This window comes from Molothrus aeneus, chromosome 14, assembly GCF_037042795.1.
Source record: "Molothrus aeneus isolate 106 chromosome 14, BPBGC_Maene_1.0, whole genome shotgun sequence".
NCBI classification, from domain to species: Eukaryota; Metazoa; Chordata; class Aves; order Passeriformes; family Icteridae; genus Molothrus; species Molothrus aeneus.
In genome coordinates, this window is record NC_089659.1 from 132,200 (window position 1) to 150,298 (window position 18,099).

Below are 18,099 nucleotides of genomic sequence, written 5' to 3' on the forward strand. Positions count from 1 at the left end.
ATTGGCTTTTCGCAAATATTAAAATAAATATTATATGTGTTATGTTAGAAAGTTATGCTGTATTAATTTTCTAAAGTAGTGTGTTAAATATAGTTTGAGGTTATAATATAACGTTAAAATAGAAACTATGCTACGTAAGATACTTTTTAAGTAGCTCAAGAAAGAGATGAGATAATCAAGAAATTCTTTGCACAGAGATAACAGCAACAAAACACTAAAATCCAAGAGACAGAATTATTGTCTCCTTATCGTGAAAAACTAGTCTCCTAGCAGACTTCATGGAGTCTGAAATGATTTACAAGACGAAGGGGGGGAATTTGAATTATAACCAGAAAACACCCTTTGTTTGAAAAGAGTTTTTGAATCATGTATGAGATGTATGAATAGGCAACAGGCTATTGTTTTTAAGAGTTAATCCTTTGTTAGAAAGCCATGCTTTTTTAGGAAAGCATCTGAATGTTCGTATTCTTTGCTCTTATTGTCCTTTATTGTCCTAACTCTGATTGTCCAAATTCTTATTGCTCTAATTTGTGTTACTATTTTTATGATCATTTTATTACTGTTAAACTTTTAAAATTTCAAAACAAGTGATTGGCATATTTCACAAGGTTGATATAATGGAAAAGGTATTGAAGGGGTATCCCCGAAGGTGATGGAATGCTTTTGGCTGAGTGCTAAGATGCACCCTTTAATCTTTGCTTTACTCTCTTTGTCTCCCATTGTCTTTCATTAAACTCTTTAAATTTTCACAGGAGAGTGAACGTGTTTTTCACACTTTCTTCTTGTAGAAACACCAGATCAATCACTAACACTACCAGTCGTATGCTGTTGTGAGCATCAGCCTGAGCATCTTTGGTTCTCTGTAGTGATGGCACACTGAGCCCCTCCCAGACAATTGGGCATGAAGCAGCAGGTGTCTCCAAGCTCCTATTAACCTGCAAACACTGCCAAAGGGCATCAGCTGAGACAACAGGAGGCCCACCTGCACCTCTGCATCTCCCTGCTTGACAGGCCCGGGCTGGGCTGAGAACTGCGATGACCACAGAGCCAGCAGGAAGTCTCAGGCACAAAGGGACACAGGAAGCAGAATAGCAAATCTATAGGAGCTGTTTCTGGCAGACTGGGCTTGAGTTGCGCCAGGGTGAAAAATTAGAGCAATGATTTGGTTAACGAGCTGCATTGCCAAGTACTACCTGAGCCCAACTGCTTGTCAGACAGACTATTTCACCTCTGTGGATCAAAATAAAAAAGCCTTGACTCATCAGTAGCCTCAGGGAAAAAATGTGAATTGAGCATATGAAATGCAGAGCATCAACTCAATACCTGGGTGTGAAAAATGCATATTTTATGACTGGCTTCTCCCAAATATTAAAATGAATATTATATGTGTTGTGTTAGAAAGGAATGCTGTATTAATTCTCTTAAGTATTGTGTTAAATATAGTTTTAGGTTATAAAAATTGTTAAAATAGAAACTATGCTATGTAGGATACTTTTTTTAGAGAAAGGACTCGCAGCAAGATAGCAGCCACAGGACACCTAAATCTTTCAGAGAAAAATAATTTATTGCCCTCTTATCAGAAGAAATAGACTTCTTCTTGCCTGTCTAAGGATTGAAGGCGCCTTAGGATTAGGAGGAAGAAGTTGACAATGACCAGACCGAATCCTTTGTTTGAATGGAATTTATGCATCATGTATGAGATGTATGAACATACAACAGGCTGTTGTTTTTAAGGGTTAATCCTCTGTTAAAGTGTTTTGCAGGCTTGTGCTGCCCAGAAAATGGTACCTGGACATCCGTAACTCTTTGTTTCTATTGTCTCATATTGTAATAATTCAAATTGTCCAAATTATTATTACTCTAATTGTATTACTATTTTTACAACCATTTTATTACTATTAAACTTTTAAAATAAAAAAAAAAATATTGGCATTTTTCACACTGGGTATGTGTGTTGGAGATTAATGCAATTATTGATACTTAAAATAACCAAAACATTAACCTGACAGAGAAGCGAGGCTGTTCATTTCTATGAGCTTGTACCACAGGGAAGAGTTCAAACCTTTTAACTTCACCAGCATTCCCAAAGTCATGAACTTTGCACAGAATCAGTTACACTGCTACTGAAGTGTAAGTTTATTCTCCCGCAGAAAACGGGGAGAGGAAAGCAGTACAAGGAACTTCACAATACTGTGATTATTTTCACACAAACCAGTGTTACTGCAATAGCGTGAGACACAACTGCTCACTTTCAAAATTTTAAAAGGCTTATTAAACTTTAACAAAAATTCAACAAAAAGACTAAATAAGGAAAAATTGTAGTGCTGGGAACTGCCCTTGTGGCTGCCTTCCTTGTGGGCAGTTCATCTTGAAGATGGGCGCTCAGTCTTTAATACCCCGGGGGGGGTTGCATCAGCCAACCCTGTCCCCTCCCAAAGTCTGTCAGTCAGCTCTTCTTTGCCATTCATTGGTGGACATTGCTTTCTTGTAACTTGATTGGAGGTCAGGTGTTGCCATGCCACACCCCCTAAGCACCAAGCTTTTCCACTCCCAACTGACCCATTCAATGGACACGTGTACGCCTTCTTTTTACCTGTCCTAGGCAACCCAGGCTGTCTGGTGGGAACAATGCAGAGGAGGGAAAAAGGGAACTGTAACATATGTTGGGAAATAATTCATGCTATAAAAGAATGTATTTTATAAAGATTGTGAAATCCAAATGAGTCTCTGACCACAAGCAGCCTGAGAGGCAGACGTCTATTCAAACTTGAAAATCCTGAAGGAGGCAGGAAAACAATCGGCTTGTTTAGCTTATGAATAGACGCACCCAGCGCGATGATTATCCCGAGGAAGACGCCTAAGAGCAATCATTGCCCTGTTGATAACATCGCCCAAGAAACACTGGCTATCAACCAGGAAACAGCGATTGTCCAGCTCTGCACAGTGAAAGAACCAACTGTGAATATGCAGAGTTACAAAAGAAACTTGGACTCCTTCGCCTCAGGCATAATAAACTGTATAAAACATCCCCGCTAGAAGCAGCTCTCGTGAACGAGGGGGGGTCCGATGCGATAGAGGTTGGATCCAGGTTCACCCAGTGCCAAACCCGAGCTCGATGCTGTCTCTTTGGATGTGGTGGTTTTGAGGACCCTATTTTGGTCGTGGAAAAAGATAAATAAATCTTTTTGCATTTTTGATAATTTGGCTTTTGATTGATCATTTATAACAGAACTATGGGGAGAACAGAGGACATTTAAACTACAATAACATAACTATACATCAATAAAGCTTCTCTTAATATTCACACAATATTCATCCCTTAATTGCAAGAGCCAATCATCTCATTATCCATCTATAATAAATAATATCTATAAACAAGTATCACATTTCCCTCAAAAGAAAACAAAATGCCAGTAAAACTTTTATGCAACAGTCTTCATTATCTTCAGATGGCTGTGGAAGGGTAATACTTCTGTATTCTGCATCTCAAGGCACAAGAGACATTTTCAAACACAGGTGCAGACCAACGAATCCTAATCTCTGCCAGCAGACAAGTTTCTTAGAGCATTCCCTCATCAGAGAATACAGACAGTGAGCATATTTCAACTCATGGCTCAGGTCCATTCCTTACCAGTCACTAGGGAAATAAACTTCAAAATACTCTGCAACCATTGTAAAATCACTTCTGCACAAACCTGTTATAGATGGGTATTGCAATGGCTGGCTCTTGCAATTAATGAATTTATATTATGTGTATGTTAAGAGAAGTTTTATTGATGTATAGTTACGTTATTGAGATTTGTTGTTTGGACATCCTCCCTTCTCCCCATAGTCCCCTTTCTCCCCCGTATGGTTGCCAAGAGACAGCCTTGGAACATGTAGAGGGAGGGCCGGTGCCTTTCCTCTTGCATGGGGCATTTGGGAGGAGGGCAGGCTTCTGCTAGGAGGTGCAGCATGTCAACACCTGACCTCCAATCAAGTTGCAAGAAAGCAGTCTCCACCAATGGACAGTGAAGATTTGACTGGCAGACTTTTAGGAGGGGCCAGGGTTGGCTGATGCAACACCAAGTGTGGCAGAGCAGCCATTTTGTGGGCAAGCACATGGAGGTTTAGTCCCATGCTCCCAACGCTGTAATTTTTCCTTATTCAGTCCTTTGTTGTATTCTGTTAAGGTTTAATAAACCTTTAAAATTTAAAAGTGAGCCTCGATTCTCACAAACCTATCTGTCTCTGTGTTTATAAACATTGAGACAGAGCAGAAGAATGACAGGACTAAGGCAGAGCAATGGGGGAGGGAAAAGCAATAATAAGACAGAAGACAGCAACAGGCAGCAGGCCAGAGCAACCAGGAAGAGCAGACCAATATAGAAACCGAGGAGTGAGAAAGTGGGATATTGTGAAAGGGAGAAGGACACTGGGATAGAGACAATGAGAGCAACAGAGAATAACAGATATGAAGAACAAGAAAAAACAGGGCCAGATGGGTGAAGTAATAAATATCACGGTTGGGAAACAGCAAAAGGATCACACTAATAAATGAACAGGAAAGTGGAAAGTGTGAGAAATGAATGCTCACTTTTAAAATTTCAAAGGTTTATTAAACCTTAACAAAAATAAAACAAAGGACCGAATAAGAAAAAATTACAGTGCTGGAAGTCTCCGTGACCAGCAGCCACGTGTTTGTCTAGAAAATTGATGCTCTGCTTTTTATACTCTTGGCCCCTCCCAAAGTCTTTTCAGTCAATTCCTTCTCTGCCGTCTATTGGTGGAGATCCCTTTCTTACAACTTGATTAGCGGTCAGGTGTTGCCATGCCGCACCTCCTAGTAACAAGCCTGCCCCCCCAAATGCCCCGACCGGTGACTACAATACAAGGGGGAAGTGAAAGAGGACTATGGGGAGAATATATAACGTGACTCTACATCTATAAAACTTCTCTTTACATACACCTAATATTCATCTCTTAATTGTGAAAGCTAACCATCATATTGCTTATTTATAACACAGGTGCGATCCAGAACTGAAACAAACAGCAACAGTTAGCAAAACAAAAGGATAGAGAGAGAAACAAAAGGAAGGAGGAAAGAGATAGGAATGCAGGAACACACTGCAGTAGACAGAGGTACAGAGAGGAAAAAAGTGCCAAATAACAGGCCAGATAAATTGTGAGGAGAAAAGAGGCAGATTCAACTCAGAACAAATCGATGGAGAAGGAAAAAACAGCTGTAAGCTGCAGAAGAGAGAGGATGAAAAAACGAGACAGAACTGGTATGGGACAGAAGCACAGAGAGAAAAAGGAAAGGGAGTGTGGCAGCGTGATAGATGAGTAATGCGATGATTGACTCTCACAATTAATAGACAAATATCATGTATATAGGTTAACAAAAGTTGTATTGATTTTTAGTTATGTTTTACCCCCTCATGTTGTTACCAAGGGACAGCTGGGTTGGGACATCTGGGAGGGCTGGCTTGTCACTATGGTGACATCTGACTTCCAATCAGGATTTGAGGAAGAGATATCCACCACTGGACAGCAGGGGGGTTGACAGACAGAACTTTGGGAGGGGTTAAAGGGTTAAAAAGGGGAAACCTCCATTGTGAGGGGGGCTGAGCACATGGCGGGGGAAATCTTTTGCTCCCATCACCGTAACCTTTTTTCTCTATTCAGTCTTCTGTTGTATTTTCGTAAGGTTTAATAAACCTTCCTAAACTATGAAAAGTGAGTAGCTGTTTCTCACAGGTAGGAAGAGGAAGCAAGACAAATAAGAGACAAAAGGAGAGATATAGGGAAGCAAAATAAAGTAGTCACAGCAGCATGTGAAAAAATGGGGGTCAGGAGAGAAGCAAAGAGGCCTTGAGACACACAAGACGGGAGACGGGGCCCAAGGGACCTTATACTTACCTCAGCTGTGATTCTTGGATGATTCTTGGCACTGCCAGGAAAATTTACCAGTTTGGATGCATCTTTCCCCTTCTCACCCAGTGAGGCAGGCTTTCACTTGTCTGCAGAGAGACCTGCTGGATGGCCTCCGATTTTTATTTCCTTGTCTTTTTTATGGCCTCTCCAGTCTCTGCCATAGCAGCTCCTCTCTGAGCCAGTAAGTGCTCATCCTGTCCCTCTTCAACCTACGCCCTGGAGGGGGTAAGGCTGGTACTGAGATTGGAAATTATATACAGTTTCAATTTTTTATGTAAAATTTTTAAATTCTAATGTAACTTTAGTCAGTTTAGCTCACCTTTGCCCAGGGAGAAGAGACTTGAAGTTTCTTTTCAGGGGACTGGTTCACCAGGTGAGGTCTGATGAGCTTAACAACTCAAGGGACTGGAAGTAGCTCAGAAGATACACAAAAGGAAATAACTATTAACAACCATTAATGACCATCAACTTCAGACATCACCCCTAGCATGATCAGAGGCACCTGGTCTGAGAAAAGAGAGATAAGAATGAAAACCTAATTAGCATTGAAGGTAAAGAAATCCGTATCCAACAGGAAACCAAATATTAAGAACTGTGCAACTTGGAAATAATGAAGATTTAACCAACTAATTTCTATGGCTTTTGACTGTATAAAATACGTAAAAATCAAGTAAAGAGCTGAGTCATGGAATTATTTTCTCTGCACAATCCGGGCAATGTGTGGATGAAATTATTTCTGTTGCACATGCTGGCCAGAACAGCATCCTGGCCAGAATAAAGTAATCCTTTGATTCTCTTAACACTAAAAACTTCGAAGAGCTGTTTTTGTTTTTCCTGCAGTTTCAGTGACACTAATGTGAAAAATATCTTCACTCTCCTGTGAAAATTTAAAAAGTTTAATGAAGGACCGAAGGAGACAAGGACCACAGAGCAATGCTTATTATGGCCTGGTGCATCTTGGCACTCAGCCAAGGCCATGCCTGCTACTTTGGAAACACCCTTTATATACTATTCTATTACATCAGCCTGTTACATATTCATAGACCTTTATGCATAGTAAACTTTTTCTCCAAACTAGTTTACATGTTCCAGGAATTGTTTAGCATGGCTCCTCCTTGTGTCTGCCTTTTTAGAGCATGCAGATTCCTTGCTTGTGGTTTTAATCCATTCTTATCATCTCCTGGTTTTGGGCCTTGATCCAAACTGCCTTCAGATGGTGAGTGCTGATAGTTGGCATATCTGTAGCAGGTGTCCTCATCCTGTGTTCACTGGATGTTATTTCATACAAGCAGGCATTTTAACACAAGCATAGCTATTTCACTACTATGTCTAAGCTTAATTAACAACAGAAATAAAAACAATATCTTTGTTAGAAAGTTACTTTAACATCACACATATAAATCCATTTTAATATTTGTGAAAAGCCAATATTATAATATGTATCTATGACACTAACGACCCAAATGTGAAAAATGCATGTATTTTATGATCGGCTTTTTGCAAATATTAAAATGAATATTATATGTGTTGTTTTAGAAAGGAATGCTGTATTAATTCTCTTAAGTATTGTGTTAAATATAGTTTTAGGTTATAAAAATTGTTAAAATAGAAACTATGCTATGTAGGATACTTTTTTTAAAGAAAGGACTCGAAGCAAGATAGCAGCCACAGGACACCTAAATCTTTCAGAAAAAAATAATTTATGGCCCTCTTATCAGAAGAAACGAACTTCTTCTCGCCTCAAAGGCGCTGTTAGGATTCTTAGGAAGAAGTTGACAATGACCAGACAGAATCCTGTATTTGAATGGAATTTGTGCCTTATGTATGAAGTGTATGAATATGCAACAGGCTATTGCTTTTAAGGGTTAATCCTTTGTTAACGGGTGTCCTGTTTCGGGCTCGTGCTGCCCAGAAAAAGGTACCCGGACATCCGTAACTCTTTGTGTTTGTTGTCTCATACTGTCCTAATTCAAATTGTTCAAATTATTAATACTCTAATTGTATTACTATTTTTATAACCATTTTATTACTATTAAACTTTTAAAATTTTAAAAACAAGTGATTGGCGTTTTTCACACCAAACAAGCCCCAGGCGGGTGCAGTCACTGGCATCATTGCCTGGGGATGCTTCGGGGAAGAATGGACATGTAGACGCTCAGCTGCGGCCTCTGGCAAAGGGAAAGAAGCAGCAGCGACTGTTATTACCGTAGATACCTTGCACGAATCCCTCCTTCTGCAGGGGCTTCTGGGGGACACCTCGACGGCCAACCTGCCGCGTGGGGTGGCTAGTGGACACAGGGCAGGTTTCAGGGGCGATGCTGGAGCAGAGGCAGTGGCACAAGGCGAACAGGGTCGGTCGAGAGGCTCAAGGGAGCTCTGGCCACATGGAGAGACACCTAGCTCTGGCCTCGGGATGTGGCCGCCTCCGCCCGGGCCGGCAGCCGCGGCGGTGGGCTGCAGCTTCTTCCCCGCCATCCCGGGCGGCCCCAAGGCGGCTCTTCCGCACTCGCTGAGGCTTTCTGTCATCTCACCGCTGCAACCGCCCGGCCCACGCTCTGCCACGCCGCTCCCAAATACCCGCGCGGGCACCAGGCCCGGCGGCCGCGAGGGGCACTCAAACGTTGGGCGGCAGCAGCATTCCGACGGTACCGGCGCCGCAGTTCCGCGCTTTGTACTCCGAGAGGCGCCGACATGGTCCCCGTGGGACGGCAGCGGAGCGTCCTTACCGGGAGGCGGCTCCCACCGCGGTCCCGCACACGCGGGTTTCGCTGTGTACTTGCAGTGCGGCAGTTTGGCCAGGGGGTGGCAGCAGGGAGAAACCCCCTTTTTCGGTCAACGCGCATTCGCGGCTTTCTTGGCTGCAGGAGCAGCTACTGACCGGACGGTGGCGCCTCGGCGGGGCCCCGGCCCGGGGAGCCCCGCGGGGCCGCCGTGTGGGGGACAGAGACCGGAAGGTCACAGCCGAGGAGCGGGGAAAAGACACGGAGGGAGGCGGGGAGATGCACGAGAAACACAGAGAGATGACATACATCAGATCCACCCGCGATAATGCTCAGCAGACAGTTCATTTGGGATAACCCACACAAAGCAACCTCATCTGGTTAACTGACCCGCACTGGATAATCCATTGCAATACCCACCCCCAAACTGCACACACTTCACCCCGAATTTTCCCACCTGTTGGTTTCATTGCCATTTTGGAGTTTTTGCTAGTATAACAACTGGGTTTTACTTTCCCAAATATTCAATTTGGCTATTTTCTAAAGCTTTTTCACAACACAAAAACTAAGTGACTTTTGCTTTTGGCTCTGTGCATGAAAATGTGGGGATTTTCTCCACATTTCTGGCTGCTCACATCTGTGCATCACAGGACAGCCCAAGCACCAAGCCCACTGCCAGCACCATGAAAGACCCTGGAGATGCTGCTGTGAGCCTGCACAGCATCCAGAGGGAGCAGCACAGCAACACTCGAGGGAACATGGGCAGTGCCACAAGCATTCAGCTTTCCTGAGCCTATCAGAATACAGCTGGCTGCAGACACTTCATGAGGCTCAATTACATTTCACCACGGACACCTGATGAAGCTGATAAAAGATGCCAGTTTTGCAATCGTGCACATCTGTGCCCCATCCATCTTGGAAGACAGGTGCTCACAACGCTGACACAGGCAGTGGGAGAGGCCCCAGGACTCCTCTTCCCCAGGCTGAGCAGATCAGAGGTTGTGCCCTCAGCCTCTTCTATGCCTCCATCGCTCCAGCTTTTCCACTGGCCTTACTCCAGTGCCCAGACTTGCCTGGATCTGATGGCCCCAGTCTGTACACCATGCCCAGGCACAGCCTCCCCTTCCCTACAATGCCTCCTTCACCCTTCCTGGCACAGCCCAGTGTAACTGGGCCTTCCTGACTGGGCACACTGCCCACACCAGCCCACCTTGTCCTCCAGGGCCATTCCCAAAGCCACCACCAGTCCCCAGCTCCTTGGCTCCTGAAGGCCAGGCTGATGGTCAGTGTCTCCAGCAGCCCATTCCCCTCCTGCTTAGGCCAGGCTGTCCGTGTGATCACTTGCACCCTCCACCTCCACAGAAAAGACACGGAGGAGCAGCCCCACTTGGGATACTTAGTGCCAACACCCTTGAAGCCAACAAAGCTGGGGTAGCCCCTCAGTAGCTCCTCGAACTGATCTGGCACTACTGTCTACAGGAGAGCCCAGCTAGCTCTCCCCATATCCTTGCTCCTCCTGCACATCCAGAAGCATTTGTGCCAGCACCTTCCCAGGAACAGACAGAGCAGTCTGAAGGCTCTCCCACCCTTCCTCCTTGCCTTTCTGGAATAAGGCTGTGGTACTTGCTCAGACTGACAGGAGAAGCAGGACCTTCTGGGGAGCAGGGCCTGGCACTGGCAGCATGGCTCCCCACCCTAGCCCCAGGACACTCCCCAGCAGTCAGAGCCATGTAGTAAACAGTTTAATTAACACACTGACAGCACCAGAGCCAGCCTGAGCTGGACTTTATCCGCTGCTCTGCTTGGCCGCCAGCCTCTTGTCTCTCTCTTCAGCAATGGTCAGGCGGATGCCCTTTCCACGGGGCAAGGAGATCCATGGCTTGTTGCCCTGCAGCAAGGGAGAAGAAACCACTTCACATCAGGAAACCCAGATAGCAACACAGCTCTCTCTCTCTAAAGGGGAAAGAAGCACAAGCCCACCCCTGCTCATACTGGGTCAGGTAAATGTGGTGATGGCACTGGTGCAGCAGAGGCCCCTAAGGAAGGCGCCAAGGATGTACAGATCTACAGCTGCCTTTCAGTCACATCCATGAAGAATGCGCTTCAGCCAAAACCAAAACGCTGCCCCTCCATAACCTGAACAAAGAACCTTCAGGGATGGGAAAACAGCAGAGGCTTTCTGGGGGGCACTTGGAGTCACAGCAGCTGCTCAGATCACACCAAGTCTGAGCACTGCTCAGCCCCCAGCTCTCAGGTTTCAGGGCTGCTTCTTGAAAACACAGTCACTGCTAAAGTTGCAAATGCTTCTTCCCCTTCCCAGAGCAGGAAAAAATACAGGGAGTCAAGTCAGAACTGAGGCCAGCATTGAAGCTCCACTGTGTGGGAAGACAGCTGCCCAAGGAAACAGCAAGGCTCTTTGTCTCAGCCAGCAGCCCCTCACAAGAAGAGAACCCCCCCACTTGGTGCCCCCACAGCCTTACTTTGCCAATAACAAAGATGTTGGACAGCCGGGTGGCAAAGCTGTTGCCGTTGGCATCCTTCACATGAACCACATCAAACGACCCAGGGTGCCTCTCCCGGTTGGTGATCACCCCAATACGGCCCAAGTTTGCACCGCCGGTCACCATGCACAGGTTACCTGAGTAAGGGAATAGAGGTGTGACAAGAGCTGGCACCAAGTGCTGTGAAGTCCTTCCACTTGGGCTCTGCCCACTACCAAACATTCCCATCCCACCCGTGCTAGCAATGCTCACAGCTCTGTGGCTGAAACTGTCTCTCACCACCAAGAGACAAGCTGAAGCACCTCTCCACCAGCTCGCTGCTTCTACCTGGTGCCTCAGAACAGCCAAGTCCCTGTGAAATGCTTCCCACTGCAGGAAGAATCCCCTGCTCCAGCGTCAGGTGGACATGCTCCTGGGAAACAAACCCCTTCCCAAGGCTGACACCGCTGCTTCTCTATTTCAGTGCAAATATGCCTAGCATTTAACTTAGACTGCTCTCCATGGTGGGGAAGGGTACAATGCAAGACCTACCTGTGTCAAACTTAATGAAGTCTGTGATCTTGCCTGTCTCCAAGTCAATCTGGACCGTATCATTCACCTTGATGAGGGGGTCTGGATAGCGGATAGTGCGGGCATCATGAGTGACCAAGTGAGGGATTCCTTTGGTGCCCACAAAGATCTTCCTCACCTTGCACAGCTTGTACTGCAAACAAAACCCAACATCTCTCAGCTGAGGCAGCAAGCAGTACCTTGGACTAGTGAACTCTTGTACTGCAAAGAGCCACCAGCCAGCAGAACACCCAGACACTCAGGGCTTACAACATGAGCCCACGGAGTGACTTGTCCAGCTCCCTGCCTCAGTAACTACTTTTGAACAGCTGCCATGCAGCTCTTTTGGCCCCACCCCAAAACACCTTTGCTGTTGGGATTAGCAGCCTACCTTGAGCTTCAGCCTCCTCACAAACACTGGCTGCACTTTCACGGCCAAGTCTTTACCAGGACAGTTCCCTTATTTTTCCTCAAAGCCCATGGCACACAACAGAGACAGAGGCTGCATTTCTCCAGGACTGAACAGAGATCTGTCCCCTCAAGGGCACTGATTTCCCTCCTGCCTATTACCCTAACTCCCTCACAGCCTCTCTGGACCTCACAGATCAACACTGAGTAGTCATCAGAGAAGTACATCACAAAGAGAACTACACCACAGTTGGCTCCAGCACAGCCAGCTCTGCCATCCACACAGCTGCGTGCCTGCATAGCCTGCTTGAAAGAAGGAGATGCAAACCAGAGAGCGGCATTGCAGCTGAGGAACACCATGCCTGGGTTAAGGGATGCATGAGGAAGTTGCTCCCCAGCATCTGGGGTGAGTATGTAGTTTTGTTGCTCTGGGAAGAAGTTCAAGGCTTTAATGCCACAGACAGTTCCATGTTTCTAGTCACTGTTAGCTGGCAAAGCCAAGATTCCCCTCTACCCCAAAACTCTCTGATGCCAACAGCATCATCTCCGGGACCAGACAATGACCCTACAGCCATCTGTGAACTACTTCTATGTAACAAAGAGATCTTCACTCCAACTCTGAGCGCCCCAATCTCAAGTGCAGCATGGCCTCAACTGTCAGAGAAGAGAGACATCAGCTCTCATTCAGGAGATACCAAAGAGGAAGCACTGCCCCAACCAAACCCAACTGGGCCCACCCTTACACCACAACAAAGCTCCTCACCTTGGCCTCCTCAGGTGTGATGCGGTGAACAGCAAACCGACCCTTGGTATCATACACCAGGCGGAAATGCTCACCTGTCTTCTCAATGCTGATGACATCTGATTGCAGACAGGGAAATATAACAGCAGCTGTTACCAGCTCATTACCCAAGACCCTTACTTGGGATGAAGTTCACGTTTAAAAAGAAACAGAAACTGCTGAACAACACTTAGGGTGTGACTGATGAGGCTGGGATTTACCCTTGAGCAAAGGCTCACATCTTTTGCACCAACAGATTGCAAATTAGCAAAAATTGCTGAAGGCTGGAATCTGAACAGCAACATACTCAGGTCAAGTAGGCACTTTCAGGCTACAAGTATATGACTATGGTACTCACTGGAGTGCACAATTCCAAACTAAGCAACCACTGCTTATACATATCTTTCTTTCAACTCCAGCAGGGAAACCTTACCCCTCAAATAATGCCAGCCCCACAAAACACTCTCCTGCCAGTGTAGAAGAGCTGCCTAAGAAATTGCCCCAACCCTACTCACCCATGAAGCCTGCAGGGTAGGTGATGTCGGTGCGGACTTTGCCATCTATCTTGATGAACCTCTGCATGCAGATCTTCTTGACCTCATCTCCCGTCAGAGCATACTTCAGCCGGTTGCGCAGGAAGATGATAAGGGGAAGGCACTCCCTCAGTTTGTGTGGGCCTGTTGATGGGCGGGGAGCCTGCCGACAGAAAGTTTCTGCTGGAGGCTCAAGCAGCATCAACCACCCCAGAGAAGGAAACCATAGCGCCAAGAGCTCCCGCAAGACCACGGAAGGGCAGCAGCACAAAGCGCAGCTGCCACACAGGCAGCGACCGGCTGAAGCTCTCTGTTCTTGGTATTCACAGTAGTTTCCCCGAAGTCCTGCCAGCCTCACAGAGCACAGCCCCCAACAGAGCACAACCATCCATCTCAACTCGGAGGTGGAAAAGCACAATAGGCAGACTAAAAAAGAACATTCAACGACCCCATCACATCCTCTGCAAACGGGGGAACACGAAAGCTATTCATAAAGACCCTAACGCTAAACAAACACCTCCTGCCGTGTCCAACTGCCCTTGTTCGCCGCTCGCCCCCACGCAGCACCCGAACACTTCTCCTGATGTGACTGCGGCTGCCACGACCCCGGGCCCCACCTCCGACCCCAGACTCAACCCCAAACCCACGCCCGACCCCAGCTTTAACCCCAAACAAGGCCCGCACTCACGAAGACGCCCGTCAGCTTGTCCAACATCCAGTGCTTAGGTGCAGCCACGCGCTTCAGATGCTTCTTGGGGCCGCGGGCCTACAGGACGGGACGTGTTAAAGGGTGTGTTACGGGCCGCCGCCAGGCGCTGCCCCCCCAGCCATCCCTCCCCGGCTCCCTCCAACTCCCGTCCCCCGGACCCAAGTGCCGGGCTCCCTCCCCCGTTTTTCGCCCAGGGAGGGTGGCCACAGCCCGCGGTGAGCGGCGGATGGCGGCGGATGGCGGCGGGGAGCCGCGCCACCGCGCTCTCACCATGGCTGCGCTCTGCCGAGAAAGGACGGGTGCTTCCGGCCCGCCGCGGAAGTACAAAGCATGGCGGCAGCGACATGCTTCCCCCTGGCGGCTCGGATGTCCAGAGCCGCTCGCGAGGTGACAGATCGGGACGGCTTGTCCTTTCCCGGCGAACCTGACGGGGACACCCCGATCCGGGACACGGCTGTCCGGGACCCCCTGCTCCTAGCCGGGTACTGTGGTCATCCTGGTCATCGCTGATGGCATGGGACAGCCCGCTACGTTCTGGTCCTGCTGTCTGGGAGAGCCGAGCCAGGGGTAACACCTGTGCCCGGACCTCTCCCTGCCCACACCTGCCCTCCCCACACCTGCGTCTCCCCCCTGCCACGGCCCCTCCCAGGGTAGAGCTGGGACCCCACGCAGCCCCCAAACCTGATGCTGGGCCTTAGCGCCAAGTGGTCCCAGCTGCCCTCCCAAAGGCGGCGGCAGACGTGTCCCCACAGTGCTCCGGGAGTCCCCGGGACAGTCCCAGGCTCCCGCATCCTGCCAGGCACCCCGGTGAGTGCAACAGCCCCACACCTAGCACGTCTCCACAGCATCGCTCCCGTAGCAGGGTGTGGCTGGGACAGAGGTCCCATTCCCCCAGGGTGACTCTGTCACCGAAAACGGCGGGATAAATGAAACTCTACGTTTAGATTAGAGAGCAGTATTACTTTATTCACAGTGCTGGGTGAATAGAGGGAGCTCCACCTATGATACACACTTGCAACTTACACACTTTGCACACTTCCAAAAGTTTTCATTATTTATGCACTTTAGCAAAGCAATTAATGTTCATTTGCTGTAAAATACATAGTTCTCTTCATTGATTAGTATTTTATCTTCTACTGGTTACAGATTTCTTACTTCTCATGCTCATTAGCCTACATTTTCAGTCTTGTTATGATCTGTGAAAAATCTGTTGACTCTCCTGTGAAAATTTAAAAAGTTTAATAAAGGACAGTAAGAGACAAGGACCACAGAGCAAAGGTTATTTCGGCCAGGTGCATCTTGGCACTTAGCCAAGACCACACAGTTATCTTCAGGGATACCCCTCAAATACCTTTTCCATTACATCAGCCTGTTACTCATTCATAGACCCTTATGCATAGTAAATTTTCCCCCCAAACTAGTTTACATGTTCCAAGAATTGTTTAGCATGGCTCCTCCTTGTGTCTGCCTTTTTAGAGCATGCAGATTCCTTGCTTGTGGTTTTAATCCATTCTTATCATCTCCTGTTTTGGGTGAGTGCTGATAGTTGGCATATCTGTAGCAGGTGTCCTCATCCTGTGTTCACTGGATGTTATTTCATACAAGCAGGCATTTTAACACAAGCATAGCTATTTCACTACTATGTCTAAGCTTAATTAACAACAGAAATAAAAACAATATATTTGTTAGAAAGTTACTTTAACATCACACATATAAATCTATTTTAGTATTTGCGAAAAGCCAATATTATAATATGTATCTATAACATTATCTTATTATCTTTTTCCCAGATAAGACAATTGCTGAATTGTCTTTGTTAGTTTCTTTATCTCTGGGTTATGCAAAATGTTCTTGCAGACTGTAAATTCTGCATTCCGTGAGTCCAGTTTCAGCACTATGTCTCTCCCATGCTTAGTCCAATGAAGTGTATCAAAGTTGGTTTAGCAAAACTTAAAAGTTTTAGTAATTTTCCTGACCTGCGTTCCCACAATAGCAGTTTATGACTAACCTTGCTAAGTGCTTGGCTACGGTGGAAAATTACACTGTTCATGATTGATTAAAACAATTCATTAAAAATTTTAACTAGAAGTTACTAGGAAAGTTGTATAATTTTCAACAACAGGATGGGAACATCATAAGCCGAGAAGACACACTGGAGCTTTGGGGCGCCCACCCTCCTTCCATCAAGGGCTGCTTCACGCAATGTCCTTCGCCGAAATGGACAAGGGGCACAGCCGCGGGAACAACGATCCTTCCGGATTCTATTACACGGCGGCTGGAGACCCTCGCCCGTCGGGCCCACAGCGACGCCTGCGCGTTATGGGGCAGGCAGCGCGACCGCAGCTCCTTCTCCCGCCCCGTCCCACACTCGGCCGGGCGCCGAGCGTTCTCCGCTCCCGCTGCGCTGGTGCCCGGGGCAGCCGGGACGCTGCTCACTGGTGGGGTGAGGTAGGAGGCCCCCGCCCCAGCCGCGCTCCGGCCGGCAGGTCCGACTGGGAGTCTAGCTCGTGGTGACCGAGCCAGAGCTCCGGCAGCTCGTCCGCCCTGTTGAGGCCAAGCTCCACCACCAGCGACCTGAGCACCTTGTCCCTCGGGTCCGAGTCGATGAGGCCGGGGCCAGCGGCCTGGAGGGGGCGGCTCCCCGCGCCCCGCGGCTGCGTCCCCAAGCCCCAGGCGAGCGGCGAGCCGGGCTCCGTGGGGCTCCAGAGTCTCCCCGGGGCGCGGTTCTGGACGTGGAATTTCTGCAGGCACAAGATGACCCACAAGGCGGTTGGGACCCGCCTTGGAGGACCACAGGGGCGGGGAGCAGGCGGAGTCCCTACCGCCGGCATCTCTTCGGCCCCGAAAGGGCAGCAGCGCAGGATCGCCACCACGAGAGGTCCTTCGTGCCCCGGGGAGGGGACTGTCAACAGCTCATCTCCGGCGTCCACGAGGACACTGCAGCGTTCAGAGGAGCGCGGGCTGCCCCAGGCGGGTCGGGTACAGCGACGTACCCGGACAGGGAGGGACTGGAACGGCGCTCCGGCTTACCCCCCTCCCGTTGAGTGGGCGGCAAGACGGGCATCCCACTCTGGATGGGGGATGTGGGGATTTCCACCCAAGAGGCATCTCACCTAAAAGCCACAACCTTTGACACTTGTGGGATTTCCTATTGTTTATTTTCCCAACTGTGTTCCTGAAACAGCTCCCACAGCTCTCACAAGGGCAGTCTACCTGCTGTGAGGACAGAGCACATGGGGCCCTGAGGTGGGTCAGAGGCAGCAGTTGGCCAGCTTCTCTGTTCCCTCATTCCTCACATTTTCCCCTGGATGGGCAGTCCCAAATCCTGACATCTCTCAGGGCACCAGCCTCCTGCCAGCAGTCACCACACAAGACTGGTCTCACCACACAGCACACCACACCAGGTGCCAGGGGTACATGGAAGCAGGCAAGGGGTCAGGAGTCATGGGAGCCACATCCTGCTGACCTGTCTCCACACCAGACTTCCTGTTGTTTCGATCAGCAGTGAAAAACAACAGAGCAAGAAACAAAGCCAAGGCCAGGCTGGGAACCCATTTGTCTTGCTGTTTCTTCCAGCATAATCTAATTAAAGCCACAGGAAATGTGCTTTCCTACAGTGACTAGGCATCTTTATAAAAAACAGCACAATAAAAAGTCCATGGGCTAGGAGAATGAGGGGACAAGGGCGGCAGAGGCCAGGCTCCATGGCTCCTGGCACTGAGAGAGTTCTGCTCCAGATACCTGTATACCTGTTCCCTTGCTGAGACACCTCATGGCAGCTCTCATGGGGCACCAGAGCATCTGGAAGTTCATCCAAGATCTCCCAGAAGAGGAGCTGCCACAATGCCCTGCATTGCCCTTGACATTCTTGAGAGGCTCTCCAGGCTCTGTTCCCTCTGTGCAGGACTTCAGGAGCTCACAAATGGCTTTGCAGTGGGGGGCGGCGAGGGAGAGTGCGCTGTGGAAAAGAGCACTGGCAAGA

General features: G+C 48.2%; 2 protein-coding genes across 2 annotated transcripts; both read right to left on the minus strand.

The window, feature by feature from the left end:
• Positions 1 to 10,363: 10,363 nt before the first annotated feature.
• Positions 10,364 to 14,426, minus strand: RPS4X (ribosomal protein S4 X-linked). Its single transcript, XM_066559644.1, has 7 exons — positions 14,388 to 14,426; positions 14,097 to 14,174; positions 13,391 to 13,571; positions 12,858 to 12,955; positions 11,669 to 11,840; positions 11,117 to 11,274; positions 10,364 to 10,524 (listed from the first exon to the last, which is right to left on the minus strand). Exons 1-7 carry the CDS (start codon positions 14,388 to 14,390, stop codon positions 10,423 to 10,425), a joined length of 792 nt encoding a protein of 263 aa, XP_066415741.1. The 5' UTR covers positions 14,391 to 14,426; the 3' UTR covers positions 10,364 to 10,422.
• Positions 14,427 to 16,549: 2,123 nt separating this feature from the next.
• Positions 16,550 to 17,181, minus strand: LOC136562765 (cbp/p300-interacting transactivator 1-like). Its single transcript, XM_066559769.1, has 3 exons — positions 17,111 to 17,181; positions 16,940 to 17,054; positions 16,550 to 16,858 (listed from the first exon to the last, which is right to left on the minus strand). Exons 1-3 carry the CDS (start codon positions 17,179 to 17,181, stop codon positions 16,550 to 16,552), a joined length of 495 nt encoding a protein of 164 aa, XP_066415866.1.
• Positions 17,182 to 18,099: the final 918 nt, after the last annotated feature.